This window comes from Bos indicus x Bos taurus, chromosome 3 (genome assembly GCF_003369695.1).
Source record: "Bos indicus x Bos taurus breed Angus x Brahman F1 hybrid chromosome 3, Bos_hybrid_MaternalHap_v2.0, whole genome shotgun sequence".
Taxonomy (NCBI): domain Eukaryota; kingdom Metazoa; phylum Chordata; class Mammalia; order Artiodactyla; family Bovidae; genus Bos; species Bos indicus x Bos taurus.
In genome coordinates this window covers 81460460-81476957 of record NC_040078.1, presented here as the reverse complement: position 1 = coordinate 81476957, position 16498 = coordinate 81460460, and the positions used below count along the sequence as shown (strand labels likewise).

The 16498-nt window shown below is 40.4% G+C and overlaps 1 protein-coding gene across 1 annotated transcript in view; it reads left to right on the top strand.

Annotated features, from left to right (window-relative positions):
* ROR1 (receptor tyrosine kinase like orphan receptor 1) overlaps window positions 1–15784 on the top strand; it is a 470743-nt gene extending 454959 nt beyond the window's left edge. Inside the window, exon 9 of the mRNA XM_027537028.1 lies at window positions 11270–15784. Within this exon, the coding sequence (XP_027392829.1) occupies window positions 11270–12697 (1428 nt within the window). The 3' untranslated portion in view covers window positions 12698–15784. The remainder of the gene's footprint in view (window positions 1–11269) is intronic.
* Window positions 15785–16498: the final 714 nt, after the last annotated feature.

Here is a 16498-nt window from a genome sequence, read left to right as displayed (position 1 = left end):
CATTCTTTAAAGCCATTGTCTCCAAGGCTTCTGAGCTCATCATGCTATTCACATGGCCTCTGGGGAATCACTAGTGATGTAATTTAATCCAATGACCTTTCCTAAGTCTTCTTCCTCCTTAATTTCTCTGGAGCATTCTTCTTAGCCACCATCTTGAAATACTTTTTCTCTTGGCTCTCCTCCTATCTCCTCCTGTTTCCTTCACCAGTTCTTTTGACTCCCTAAAGGAACACCTCCTCTGACGTTTGTCAGTTCTCTTTCCTCTTTCTTTCTCTCATGCTAATTTCATCCTCTGGCATTGCTTTAGCTCCCAGTTGACATCATGATTCAGCAATCTGGAAGGACCTAATCTCAAGTTATCAAGTTCTTTCTCCCAGCACCCAGGAGTCTCTCTGGGCCTAAATTACCTTACTCTCTGGGCCAAACTTACCTTTCCAGCCACATTTGTTCTTGGTTTATTTCTGGGAAGTAGTATGATATGCTTCAAAGATCAAGGATTTAGAGACAAAGAGATATGATTATAAATCTCGGCTTCATTATTTACTGGCCATGAGATCACTGTTTTCTCATTTATAAAACAAGGATACAAATAGTGCTCAGAAGAGATTTTAAGATTTATTTTTATTGAGGTATAATTGGCACACATGATATTAGTTTCAGGTATATAACATAATGATTCGATATTTTTAAGTAGTGCAAAATGATCACCACAACAGGCCTAGCTAACATCTGTCATAGTTACAACAGCTTTTTTCTTATGATGAGAACTTCTAAAATTTACTCTCTTAGCAACTTTCAAATGTGCAGTACAGTATTATGAAGTATATTCACCATGCTCTACATCCCTATGACATTTTATAACTGGAAGTTTGTACCCTTTGACTCTCTTTACCTGTTTTGTCCCTCCCACCCAAAAAGCTCCCCTCCCTGCACCCACCCCCCACCACTAGTAGCCACCAATCTTCTCTAAAAGAGATGTTTCTGACACTTCAAGATAAGTGTGTCTGGCACCTCACAGGTACTCGACAGCTAGAATTTACTATTATTGTTTGCTACAGCGAGAATATGAACAGTCACAAACCTTTTAGTCAACTACCAAATGTTGTGTATAGGATTCTGCGGGCTGGGGAGGAAGATATAGGATTCAGCAGCCCACAGCATTAACTGGGGACAAGGGGATCAGAGCAAAGATTATAGTGATAACTCTTTAGGTAGCTCTGGTATTCCTGGGCCCATCCAGTGAGCATAAATCCTCTGCCCCACATCCTGTTCACACCCTGGATAAAACCCCTCAGGATGGACAGGACAGTCTCTACCCTGTGGTGGTATGAGGACTGGGGGCCATCCAGTTCAGAGCTCAGCTTTAAACTATGTCTGAAGAAGCTTTACTTCTAGGAAGAATGAGTATTATAAATGGATATTATGAAAAAGCTAAAGTACTTTATTTGCATTATCTCAATATAATCTTTACAATAATCTTCTGATCAGATTAGATCAGTCGCTCAGTCGTGTCCAACTCTTTGCGACCCCATGAATCGCAGCACGCCAGGCCTCCCTGTCCATCACCAACTCCCAGAGTTCACTGAGACTCACGTCCATCGAGTCAGTGATGCCATCCAGCCATCTCATGCTCTGTCATCCCCTTCTCCTCCTGCCCCCAATCCCTCCCAGCATGAGTCTTTTCCAATGAGTCAACTCTTCGCATGAGGTGGCCAAAGTCCTGGAGTTTCAGCTTTAGCATCATTCCTTCCAAAGAAATCCCAGGGCTGATCTCCTTCCGAATGGACTGGTTGGATCTCCTTGCAGTCCAAGGGGACTCTCAAGAGTCTTCTCCAACACCACACTTCAAAAGCATCAATTCTTCGGCGCTCAGCCTTCTTCACAGTCCAGCTCTCACATCCATACATGACCACAGGAAAAACCATAGCCTTGACTAGACAAACCTTTGTTAGCAAAGTAATGTCTCTGCTTTTTAACATGCTATCTAGGTTGGTCATAACTTTCCTTCCAAGGAGTAAGTGTCTTTTAATTTCATGGCTGCAGTCACCATCTGCAGTGATTTTGGAGCCCAGAAAAATAAAGTCTGACACTGTTTCCACTGTTTCCCCGTCTGTTTCCCATGAAGTGATGGGACCGGATGCCATGATCTTCGTTTTCTGAATGTTGAGCTTTAAGCCAACTTTTTCACTCTCGACTTTCACCTTCATCAAGAGGCTTTTTAGTTCCTCTTCACTTTCTGCCATAAGGGTGGTGTCATCTGCATATTTGAGGTTATTGATATTTCTCCCGGCAACCTTGATTCCAGTTTGTGTTTCTTCCAGTCCAGCATTTCTCATGATGTACTCTGCATAGAAGTTAAATAAACAGGGTGACAGTATACAGCCTTGACATACTCCTTTTCCTATTTGGAACCAGTCTGTTATTCCATGTCCAGTTCTAACTGTTGCTTCCTGACCTGCATACAAATTTCTCAAGAAGCAGATCAGGTGGTCTGGTATTCCCATCTCTTTCAGAATTTTCCACAGTTTATTGTGATCCACACAGTCAAAGGCTTTGGCATAGTCAATAAAGCAGAAATAGATGTTTTTCTGGAACTCTCTTGCTTTTTCCATGATCCAGCGGATGTTGGCAATTTGATCTCTGATTCCTCTGCCTCTTCTAAAACCAGCTTGAACATCAGGAAGTTCACGGTTCACATATTGCTGAAGCCTGGCTTGGAGAATTTTGAGCATTACTTTACTAGGGTGTGAGATGAGTGCAATTGTGAGGTAGTTTGAGCATTCTTTGGCATTGCCTTTCTTTGGGATTGGAATGAAAACTGACCTTTTCCAGTCCTGTGGCCACTGCTGAGTTTTCCAAATTAGCTGGCATATTGACTGCAGCACTTTCACAGCATCATCTTTCAGGATTTGGAATAGCTCAACTGGAATTCCATCACCTCCACTAGCTCTGTTCGTAGTGATGCTTTCTAAGGCCCACTTGACTTCACATTCCAGGATGTCTGGCTCTAGGTCAGTGATCACACCATCGTGATTATCTGGGTTGTGAAGATCTTTTTTGTACAGTTCTTCTGTGTATTCTTGCCATCTCTTCTTAATATCTTCTGCTTCTGTTAGGTCCATACCATTTCTGTCCTTTATCGAGCTCATCTTTGCATGAAATATGCTATTTCTCATATGCTATTCCTTTGGTATCTCTGATTTTCTTTAAGAGATCCCTAGTCTTTCCCATTCTGTTGTTTTCCTCTATTTCTTTGCATTGATCCCTGAAGAAGGCTTTCTTATCTCTTCTTGCTATTCTTTGGAACTCTGCATTCAGATGTTTATATCTTTCCTTTTGAGCCTGATTTTGGGAGGTGAGAAAACTGAGGCTTGAGATTAAGATTTTACCCAAAGTCACTCAGCTGGTGAGTGGCAGAGCCAAAACTCGAACCCAGGTGTGAGCAGGTCTGGAGCCCAGTGTTCCTTAATTTTCTGGCTGCTGAAATACACATGCCCAAGTTACAAGCCCACCGTGGCTCATGCAGACATACAAATTACTGACGTCTGTTCTACCTCTTTACAGGCAGAATTGACCCTCTCCCACTGACACTATAAAGTAACCCCACCACAGAATCAACCCTGGTCACTACCAAACATTCAAACTATCAGAAAGTTACATTATAGAGAAAAGAACTGTTTCTGAGGTTAAATCACTTCCAGAGAAGCGTCTGAGCAAATGTGGCCAGCTATTGGTTGGAATGTCCTCCAGGATTTGATTGCTTAAGCCGGAAGGCACTTAGTTTGGCTGTAGTCTTTGAAAATGTCCATAACCTCTCCAAATCAAATGGTTGTGGCCTTTAAGCTTTAGAATGTAATCATTTCCATTTATGAGTGGGGTCAGTTGTTTCACAATTCTACCACTGTTTACCTAAGAACCAGTAAAATGCACAGGAAAGGAAAACCAGCTTTAGAGTCAAATGAATTCCTCTCAGATACTAAAAACTCTCAATCTTGTATGCTATCCAGGGCTCTTATGCCCAACTCAGGTAAAGGCTGCTGTTGAATGGTTTTATTCACTTATCCCAGTCAACTAGTGTGAGCAACAAAGGATCAGCCAAAGTCTAGGTCATCAGAAACCAGAGAGTAATTAATTACACCTTGACATTCCACTTTTACACCAGTGGGACTCATGCTTCTAAAATTGTGGAGCCCTCTGAGGCTCCAAATGAAAACTACCCTCTTTTTCCCAGAAAAGTGCTCCATCTTTGAAGCCAGACATAGGTGGAGCTGAATCTTGGCATTACTACTTAATAGTTGTGCTTCCACAGGCAAGCTACCTAACTTCGAAGGCCTTAATTTCTTGATCCATAAAGTGGAGAAATCATAGTATGTATCTCATGGGTTTGTGATGAGGGTTAAATGAGTTGATGCATTAAACAGTGAGAGAGCCCATGAGGGAGTATAGTGTAGTCATGAGGAAGACAGACCCTGGAGTCTGAACTTACAACCTAAATACTAGTTGTGTGGTCACTTAACTGCCGTTCTTCAGGTTCTGCATCTGTGAAACGGGGATAATAGTCATAGTGACCAATTTCATAGGGTTATTGTGATATGAAAGGAATTCATATGTATAAAGTACTTATAGCCTGACACATAAACACTCCACCCGCAGCCCCAACTTGCAGCCATTATTATGATCTCAGCATCTGGCACATGGCAAGTATTCAGTACATGGTAGCTCAGATTACAAACATCTAGAATAGGAACTGTGTCCCCTCTCCTCGTGATTCTTAAATGGTTTCTCATATGCTATTCCCTGTGTATACTCTTTGGTATATAGTATATATAGTATCAGTTGACTGAGGTAACCAGCTATGAAAATACATCCTATACAATTGGTTGCACATGAAAATAGAATAAACTGATGACATGGCCCAAGCTATAAAGTGATGTCTATTTCAAAACCTGAATCTCTTAAGACAGGAGCCATGCAGAATATAACCCAGTAAAACACTAGTTGATGGCTCTTACATTTTTCTCTGCTGGCATTTCCAAAGCATCTTCCTAAAGCAGAGTGTTACAGTCTCTGTCTCTATTAGTCAAAATTGCTCAAATTGGTTCTGCAGAGAGATTGTAGTCATTCATCATGCCAGGAGCAGGAACCAGACACTCATGAACTGTCTGATCCAGGAAGGCATATTCTTTTCTTTCCTTTCTTTTTGAAAGTCATATTCCATTTATTCCAGTGGTTCTCTCATTTATTCCAGTCCCAGAGCATCCTCATCACCTGGGAACCTGTCAGAAGTGCAGAATCTGACTTACGGAATTAGAAAATCTAGGAGTGAGGCCTAGCAATCTGTGTTATAACAAGCCCTCTGGGGGATTCCAGTGCCTGCTCTGGTGTAGACTCTGCTGGTCAGTACTTGAGATTCAGAGAGTAAGTCTGCAAGGAATATAGTTCTCAGAGAAGCCTCCAAAGAGAAGCAAACCTGGTCGTATCCTCCTATTATCCCAAATACCACCCCCTTCCCCCTGCAATTCCAATAGGGCCACGATCTGCTTCATTATTCCTCTAAGAGAGCTGAGGACAAATGCCGCTTGTAGGACCTCCCTCTCCTGCAGATACTTGATCCAGCTAGAATCGGCATGTGTGTGTAGTGAAAGATATTTGTGAAAGGGCAGCAGTGGTAGGGCATGAGGCATGGGAAAGGAACCAGTGTAAGGGACTCAAGGACTGTGGGAGGAGGTTTGTCCATTGCAAGAACGTGGATGTCAGTCCTCTCCCAGCACCTGCTGCTGAAGCTACCTTCCTGTCCCGGAGCAACACCCTGGCTTCTGGTTCACACCACCGTCCTGGGGCTCTGCTTTCTATCTCTGTGTCTGCGTCACTCTGGACTCAAAGTAAAGCCATCAATCATGCCCCATTCAGGTTAGAGGTGAAAGGTCACAGAGCGGAATCAGTGCTGCATGCCAACGTTGATGGCCATCACACAATCCTCACCTCATTTCCTGTGGTAATCATTTAGGAAAAGTGAGCAGGAAATAGCAGGTTAGTCGCAAGCTGTGTCACCCAGAGGTGTATTATCACCTAAGGTGTAACTTCCCAAAGGTGGAGAGAGAGAAAGTTGCTGAGTCTGTCGCTCTTATCCATCTTCTATCTACATAATTGCAGTTTTTTAAAAAACTCTACCCATGGTTCATTGCTTTCATACTTCAAGTTAATGGATGTAAAAGGGGCACATGTCCTCACTTAGTATGCATCACTCAGGTGAGAGAAGCCTGGCCTCTGTAGCAGCTGTTTAGACAGGACAATACTCATATGGACTCACACCTAACAACTCACCATCTAAAAAATGTTCTCTCTTCATTTTCTTTCTGGTCAGAGCTCATTGAAGCCTGAATACAGTTGCTCTTCAGAAATTTCAAGGGGAAGAAATACAATCAGATTTTACAATAATGTATCAACTTCTACATCAACTCTGATTTTTCTCCCCCGCCAAAATTATATAATTTTTTAAACCACACTGAGGCAGATGTGTGTTTACTTTGAGAAGTAAAAATGTTAACATTTAAACTGAAAGCCTGTTTCACTTTTAAGGTACTTAATTGCCTTACAGCATATAATAAACGGAGCCCATCTTGTCATTCAACTAATGGAGGGAGTGATAAAGAGATAGGAGCCCAGGACCCTATTCATTCCAGCTTTCCTTTGTACTTGGTTTACTTTGGCATCGTGCCTCATGTGTATTTTACACTTCTTTACATTTTGTACATCCCTGTATGACAAATACTTGTCAAACAAAAACTAAACAGATTTATAACCCTTTAACTTGAAATGAGCCAAAATTGAACTGCCAAAACTTTATGACTTCATTTTCTTTCATAGTTTTCCACTACATTGGTTCAAACAGACAAACCCCACTTGAGGTCAAGCAGAGGTCATTTCACTTTCATTACTAAAATATAATTTACAATATGCCAGACCTAAACAAGTTTAGCCTAAAGGGTTTGTATAATGTAAACCATCTGTTCCTCAACAATACAGCTAATTTCCTGCCGTCACCATACAGTCTACTGACTGCTTCTTTAAGGATTTTTATGATTTTTTAACTAGTTCGGGATTTATGTAAAATTTGAAAATGAGTCTATAGTTAAAACTCATTTGTACCAAATAACTTGAGCATTTAAAAAATGCAAATCACTGTGTAAATTGTTCCCCTGAAACCAAGCTCTGAGCAGCTTTTTGGTTTTGTTTTTTCTTTTTTTTTCCTGGGTATTTCTATACCGGCTGCTGCACAGGTGTTCCAAGAAAAGGTTTTGTGAAATTGGTCGTTTTACTTTCCATGCTTCTTTCCAAAGCAAATCCCCAAATTTGGTTATGACTATCTCTTGTGAACTATTCCTTCCTTCTATCGGCTGGAGAAGGGTATGGACTATATGCCTTCTGGCCCACTGGGTATTATGACAAGGTACACTTGGAGTCAAAACGAACTTTTTTCATGCGTCTGAACAGGGAGAAAGAACAATTATCATTCCACAGAGTGGCCACACACCGAAAGCTGACCTCACAGCCCTACAAGGTGTCAGGCCCCAGGCTGAGCTGACAGAGGCATGCTGTGTCCAACTGGGATTGTTGGCCAGCGGGCTTCTCTGGTTTCAACAGAAGGCCTTATACACGCAAGGACAGCAGTTTTGGCTCTCTTAAAAATTCTTGATAATTTTCTAAGCCTCTTTCTCTGTCTATAAAATGGCAAGAGTAAAAGTTCTTCTTCCATAGATGAATACCAGAGAACTAATTTGCTTACCTCAGTGTAGGGGAATGCAGCCGGCCTTCTTAGCCATGAAGCCCCAGGGGCCATGTGTCAGGCCAGCGCCAAAGTCCTGTCCACCTCCTCTTCTCTTCCCATCCACATAAGTTTGGCCTGCTTGCTTCCTTTCCCATCTGCCACCATCTACTCTTCCCCATGGGTTTTTTTGCTCCCTCTGCCTCCATCTGCATCTTCCAGAATCCTCAGAGGAAAAAGCTACAGGACACTCAAATTCTTACCCACCCGCAGGTTCCAAGACAGACTCTCTGTCATTTTTAAAGAATTAAAAAAAAAAAAAAAAAAAAACTACAGGAGTACAAAGAAAGATTAACAAGAAACTTAAACATTCCTTTTTTTTTTTTTTTTAAACATATATGGCTATCTAGAGCTATTTGAGGCTGGGCTGTGCTGTGCTTAGTTGCTCAGTCATGTCCGACTCTTTGCAACCTAATGGACTGTGGCCCACCAGGCTCCTCTATCCATGGAGTTTCTCCAGGCAAGAATACTGGAGTGGCTTGCCATGCCCTCCTCCAGGGGATCTTCCCAAACCAGGGACTGAACCCATGTCTTCCACATTGCAGGTGGATTCTTTACCATCTGAGCCACCAGGAAAGCCCAACAATAATAGAGTGGATAGCCTATCCCTTCTCCAGGGGATCTTCCCAACCCAGGAATTGAACCAGGGTCTCCTGCATGCCGGCAGATTCTTTACCAACTGAGCTACCAGGGAAGCCCTATTTAAGGCTGTAAATGGATCTAAATCATTTGCATTGACTCAACTTTTTGGATTACTTCCCTAATATGGATAATAAAATTGATTTAAAGACCACTTATTAGGTGGAAATTACTTTCATACATCGTTGGATTTAATCCCTACTGTAATTATGGAGGCTAGATATTATATTATCTTATAGATGTGGAAATAGAGTTTTAGAGAAGTTAAGTCACCCAAGTTCAGTCACCTATAATACAGGACTTATCCCACAGGATTGTTGTAGTAATGTTAGTTGCTCAGTTGTGTCCAACTCTTTGCAACTCCATGGACCATAGACCACCAGGCTCCTCTGTCCATGGGATACTCCAGGCAAGAATATTGGAGTGGGTAGCCATTCCCTTCTCCAGGGGATCTTCCCAACCCAGGGATGGAACCCTGCACATCTCCTGCATGACAGATGGATTCTTTTCCATCTGAGCCACCAGGATATTTGTCAAGTGCTTAGAACAGTGTCTGGCACATAGTAAATGCTATATAAATATTAACTATTATTAATGAAAAGCAGCAGATCCAAAGTGCAAATTCAGATTTGTGTTGATATGAGTCCAAAGGTCACATGGTTTGAATTATCCCACACTGCCTATGGGTTTGCTTCAGTGGGGGAGTCCTAAATCCTCATTGAGCATGTGCATTCTAGGTCGTTTCAGTCATGTCTGACTCTTTGTGATCATCAGGCTCCTCTGTCCGTGGGGTTCTCCAGTCAAGAATACTGGAGTGGGTTGCTCTGCCCTCCTTCAGGGGATCTTCCCAACCCAAGGATTGAACCTGCATCTGTGTCTCCTGCACTGGCAGGCAGGTTTTTACTACTAGCACCACCTGGGAAGCTTAATCAGTTTATATTCCTTGGGTTTAGTTCCTCATCCCAGTTTCCCTCAGAAGTACTTTATTACCCCACCGTTACCTTTCTCTAATACCAAAAGCATGGGGATCCTGTTTAGATCAAAAGTAATACCTTCCATGCCATTCAAGGGACTTTCCCATAAATTGGATTCATTTAAATCATTAAGAAAACTTCTGAGGGAAACCCTCAGTTCTGTTGTGTTCAATTAAGTGGGTATCTTGCTGCAAGTTTATTTACACTTATCATTAGGTTAATGGGCATTTTGCCCTGGAAAATATCAGCCTAGAATGGAGCTAATCATCATGAATTCTAGATTAGCAGAGTTTGAATTGGAGAAATTTTATACTTAATTTTCCAAACTGTTAAACTGTGCACAGAGCTCTGAATTCCATATGTATTTGCAGAATTGTCAACTTCAATTGGGATACTCTCAGCAGTATTTTTCTAAAAAATAAGGATTAAAGTCCATTTAAAGGGATTATTTTAAAAAACCAGTTTATGTACAAATACATTGCTTTTAAACTTTTTCCATAACAAATTAGGTTAAACTTCAGGATAGATTGGAGGTGAGTTTCAAAAATAGTAAAAACACATAACATAATAGACATTTACTTTCAATATTAAATGTCACAACTTAATACTTATTTTCATTGTGTGTTAGTTGCTTTCTCCTGTTTTAAGGTCAATCAGTAAATAATTCACTTGCAAAGCTGTAGAGATAATCAGTCGGTTTGAAGGCAATGGCTCCCTTCAAAACATTGAAATCTGATTGAAAGGACAAAATATAAAATGGACAAATGTTGTTTTTCTTTCATTAAAAGAATAGCAACAGCGAGATAATAATTTAAAAGTTAAACAGCCCTTGTCATGTTCCAGACATCATGCAAATTTGCAAAAACCCTACAAGATAAGTACAATGATTATCATCCCATTTTATAGATGAGAGAATTGAAGCACAGAGTGGTTCAATATTGTACCCAGGGTCACACAGCTGGTGAGTAGAGAGGGCAGAATTTCAACTTGAACTATCAGTCTGCAGAGATCATGCAAGTAACCAGTTACCTCACTGTGTCCTGCACGTAGCGACATTCGGACTATAAAGCTAGAGGGATTGTAGAAGAGGCAAAGACCAGAGTGGTCGGGGGAGTTTCAGAGCAAGGATTCGAAAAGTAGAGAGGAGCCCCTTCCAAACCTCCCCATCTCTACTATGGGCACCTCAGAACAGTCTTTTATTTTGGTTTCTCTGGCTTTTAGCTCAATATACACCTTAAAAATAGGACAGCATGGGAAGAACAACGGTGTAAGGCAAGAACATGCATGGTGTTTGCATGTGGATGATAAGGAAACCTATTCAGCTAAATGATGCCATCATGTAGAGGGGTAGCAAGGGTAAGAGCAAATCACAGATACTCTGAAGTGCCAGGCTAAGCATGAAGGCTGTATCCTCTGCAGCACTTCTTCTCACACTCCAGTGTTCACCAAAATCACCTGGGGTCTTATTAAATGCACACCCTGATTCTGTAGGTCTAAGGTGGGCCCAAGAATCTGCATTTATCATGAGCTTCAAGTGGTGCTGATATTGTTTTTCCCAAGACCACCCTTTGAGTAGGAAGATTCTAGGCAATAGCAATAAAGCACTGTAGGAGCAGGGGGTGTGGATGGAGGGATAGGTGAATGATGGACAGAAATTTGCCTATGGCTAAGTTGCAGCCAACAATTTTAAAGACTTCTAGATGTACAACATTGTATTTAATTTGATATATAGAACCTTTCTCGATATAACCCATCCCTCCTTTCAGATGCCAGCATATCTTGCCTTAGGAAATGCTTTAAACAACATTTTTTTCTTTTCTTTTCCATACAGAGCAAGGCTAAAGAGCTGCCTCTTTCCGCTGTACGTTTTATGGAAGAATTGGGTGAATGTGCTTTTGGAAAGATCTATAAGGGCCATCTCTATCTCCCAGGCATGGACCATGCTCAGTTAGTTGCTATAAAGACCTTGAAAGACTATAACAACCCCCAGCAATGGACAGAATTTCAACAAGAAGCCTCCCTGATGGCTGAACTACACCATCCCAATATTGTATGCCTTCTAGGGGCTGTCACTCAGGAACAACCTGTGTGTATGCTTTTTGAGTACATGAATCAGGGAGATCTCCATGAGTTCCTCATCATGCGGTCCCCACATTCGGATGTTGGCTGCAGTAGTGATGAAGATGGGACTGTAAAATCCAGCCTGGATCACGGAGATTTTCTACACATTGCAATTCAGATTGCAGCTGGCATGGAATACCTGTCTAGTCACTTCTTTGTTCATAAGGATCTTGCAGCTCGCAATATTTTAATTGGAGAGCAACTTCACGTGAAGATTTCAGACCTTGGGCTTTCCAGAGAAATATATTCTGCTGATTACTACAGGGTGCAGAGTAAGTCTTTGCTGCCCATTCGCTGGATGCCCCCTGAAGCCATCATGTATGGCAAATTCTCTTCTGATTCAGATATCTGGTCTTTTGGAGTTGTCTTATGGGAGATTTTCAGTTTTGGACTCCAGCCATATTATGGATTTAGTAATCAGGAAGTGATCGAAATGGTGAGAAAACGACAGCTGTTGCCATGCTCTGAAGACTGCCCACCCAGGATGTACAGCCTCATGACAGAGTGTTGGAATGAGATTCCTTCCAGGAGACCAAGATTTAAAGATATTCATGTCCGACTTCGGTCCTGGGAGGGACTCTCAAGTCATACCAGCTCTACCACTCCTTCCGGCGGAAATGCCACCACTCAGACAACCTCCCTTAGTGCCAGCCCAGTGAGTAATCTCAGTAATCCCAGATATCCCAATTATATGTTCCCGAGCCAGGGTATTACACCACAGGGCCAGATTGCTGGTTTCATCAGCCCACCAATACCTCAGAACCAGCGATTCATCCCCATCAATGGATACCCAATACCTCCTGGATATGCTGCGTTTCCAGCTGCCCACTATCAGCCAGCAGGCCCTCCCAGAGTGATTCAGCACTGCCCACCTCCCAAGAGTCGGTCCCCCAGCAGTGCCAGTGGGTCAACCAGTACTGGTCACGTGACCAGCTTGCCTTCATCAGGATCCAATCAGGAAGCAAATATTCCCTTACTACCACACATGTCGATTCCAAATCATCCCAGTGGGATGGGTATCACCGTTTTTGGCAACAAATCTCAAAAACCCTACAAAATAGACTCAAAGCAACCGTCTTTGCTAGGAGACTCCAACATTCATGGACACACCGAATCTATGATTTCTGCAGAACTGTAAAATGCACGACTTTTGTAAATGTGGTATACAGGAGAAACTAGAAAGTCGTAGAAAATATTTCTATTCAAATATTTTTATTAAAGTAAGGTTCTCATTTAGCAGACACTGCAACAAGTATCTTCTGTGAAGTTTAACTGTGTCTTACCAACCAGGGCAGACACCAGCCAGAAAAGAAACTTTGTGGGATCAACACTCCATCAGGGTGTATGCCCTGGCATTGGGATTGGGACATCTGGTTTCAAGTACTGAACACTGTAAACCAGTGAAGAGGAAAAGGACCTTATGATTAAGTATCAAACCAAAAAGGAAAGTCAAATGGTGCTTTATGTATTCACCTTTGGTCACCATGACTGTTCTCTCTCCAAAATGTATATACCGTAGAATTTGTCTACCTGCTGTCTTTTCTTCAGGACAGATGTTCAGGAATTACATTGATTCAATTTAGATTCTGTGCATGTTTGTGTGGAAGTGATGTTCAGAATCAATGAGGAAACTTTAGGCCAAATTTAAAATCCCAAATGGAAATGAGCCATAAAACAAGTGTAAGTTTCTAAGACAAGTGTAAGTTTCTAAGACAAGTGTTAAGTTTCTGAAGCCTTCTATACAGTGGGGCTTCTTGGAGGGTGCAGAGTACGCTTCTCTGTGAATCTCCTCTGTTGATCATGAAGGCCTTTCCACAGTGTGTTTACACAAGCCCTTGAAATAACTAGGGCATCAGATCATAAGAAGGCTACATGTGGATGCTGAAGTTGATTGTGGGTTGATAGTTCTCTGTGTTGCATTAGAAATGAGGCACCAAAGGCAGCATAGTCAGAAAAGTGGCCTCTTGGCCTAGATCAGCATCCGTGGGAAGGGAACAGGGTTCCCATGGGGACAGCCTCACAGAAGCTTCCCTGGACCAATAACATTGAAGAATAGAGGTGTGGCTACAGACCAGATCATCTGTGCTTGCCTCCTCCTGCATATGAGTTGTCCAAGATATGGGAGTGCACACCATCAGTGGACTCTGGGGCAGGAGGAACTCTTTGTTATCAATATCTAGTTAATTTAAAGTTTCTCACACTTTATTTTCTTATCTGGAAATGTTCACAGATTTTATTCCAACACCAACAGTTATATGACAATTTATCCATAGAGTTAGTTGGAATCCAAAGACTATAAATTCTATTTGCAAAATATTACATATCTTTGAAAACCAAGTACTGAGTTCTCAGCAAACATTTACCATGAACTGAATTTTTTAAGCTGGTAAATAGAAGCAAAATGATCATTTTTGCCTTAGTTAGAAGAAGGTATCAAATGTGCATCTCATGCCTGACCTGCTAGACATCTTTTGCCAAACTTAGAGTTCTTATGGGTTTCAAGTTCTGTATAAAAAGGAATACTATGATTGATGTTTCTCTTGTTAAACAAAAACAAAAAAAAAAACTCCTTTATTCTAAGAACAACGTCTCAAAGTCTCATTTTTTTTTAAATTTTACAGCTGAAGAGACTTACAAAGAGACTTACAGGATATAAAATAATTCCTGGCAATAATATTTGATAAAGAGAATGTAGGATAATTAGAAGCACATTGACATTTCAATTTTGTAAAACAACAAATTCAAAGAAATATGTTTACAAAAATGTGTGGCAATTTTCCCAATGAATCTTCAGACAACAAATATGGACCTATAGGTATTGTGAACATAAAAAATTGGCTATATTCAGATTTATTTGGAAATAATACAATTTTATGGCATAAATAAGCTGATTCAGCAGTTACATTTTTTTAACTTTAGGTAAAGGCGAATATTTGTATCCTTTTGTTGCTATGCAACTGTTTAATGATGAAGATTCAACCACAATTTTGTATATCATATGACAATCAATTGTTTTCCAAGAATATTTATTATTTTAAGGAAACACAATTTCAGTGAATCTGAGTTTTTCTAGGAGTCCCTTAAAGGGAAATTAGCATTCCATGAGCCAGTAAAATATCTACTCTGGAAAAACATTACTATGGGTAAAAAATAAATTCAAGTTAGTTTTTTATAAAGAACTATAACATTTATTTTAAACATTTTATAATTACTGAAGTCATTAAGGTGAACAAACTAAATTTCAAAACCACTTGTAATAATGTATTTTATAAAGCACTGTGATACTGCATAACACAGTCCCTTTTGTATTAAAATAGTATTTTTTCACAGACTGAAAAATATCTTTCGCTTTGTGGACAACATTTTGTAAGATGACTTTATTTTCAGATCTTTTCCCTTTTTTGCACAAAACTATGTTTATGGTTTGTATCACAGAAATGAAATATATCTCTGCATTTTTATATCTGGTCTGTTTCCTTGTTTCCTTTGTTTCTAACTCGATATAGATTTTTTTTTCGAATATATAATGGCACTACTCAGATATCTTGCCCTATCTTTCCTTATTTTCACTGCATGCATTTAATCACTGTATTACTTAATGTTTGATTTGTTATTATGGGCATTTCAAATAGACAAGCATGAAATTGTAATGACAAGAAGCCTATTTTATATTGAGGATATATGCATTTGTATTTCACACACCAGAGATATTAAACACTGATTATTTTATGCTGCTGTTTATTAAAAATGTTTACCATAAACTATTTCCTGAATATTGCTATCATGGAGGTATTTGGCAATTTTAATATTATTTCTCCTAATGTTTGACATTTCATAGAAAGAGGAATCATAATTTCTATTTACTGCTATTTCATTGAAATGCTTTTTTTTTCAAGCAAGCTGTTATAATAGACTTGAACATTCTTTTGCTAGTGACCACAAGTGGAAGGAAGAATTCCAGTGATTTTTATGACCATATATCACCCACCTATAGATGGCAAGATTTAAATTTTTAAAATCAAAATAATATATTGAGTAATTACTTGACAATTAAATGGATTGTCAAAATTGGGTTTTAAAGTTGAATCTTTTTCTGCCTTGATGTTTCCGTATGAACTGAGACATCAAAACTCATCTTAGAACTCTGAAAAAGCTGAGTACATCTTATCGTGTTCAACTTAGATTCCAACCATATTGATAAAATAAAAGAAATGTGGCCATTTCATTGTCACAGCTTATCTTTATGACCTTATTTGCCCAAAAGAAAGAACTCCCCATCTGGCGATTAATACACACTGTCAAAGAAAATGAGTATCATTATGAAAGTTCAAAGAACTTGTCCATTTCTGCTATTTAATACAGAAGGGGATACAATAAAACCTTCAGGGCCTTATCCATATGTTTTAGGTATAGCTCTTGTCACCACCTCAGCGATCAAACTCAATAAAGCAATCACTTCACATGTCAGTGAGATCTGTGTCAGGTTGGGTTTTTCCCTCTCAGTTGAATTCCTCAGTCTGCCCTTCACTCCCATTTCCTTCTTATGTCTCCAGGCTCTTCCCCTCCCACCATTCCCAATTCCTTCAACTCTGGGATGGGGGGACTTACCCTTAAATCCCTAATTATCAACATCTGCAGGCTCACAGCACTACCTCGGATAATGCCTCCTACAAACCTCTCAGTACTAATTAAAGATGAGCTCTGTTATCTACACACCTTCAAAGATGGTTACCGAACACAAAGGTTCTCAAAGTGTCCTCAGACCAGCAGATTTGGAACTTGTTAGAAATGCACATTGACAGGCCCCACTTCAAAGTAATGAATCAGAAATTCTGGGGCATGTTCCCAAAATTGTGCTTTAACAAGCCCTTCTATTGTCTAAAGATTGAGAATTAGAGAACCAGCCTAGAAGTCTAGGGGTGGAAGGTGGGAGGATGCT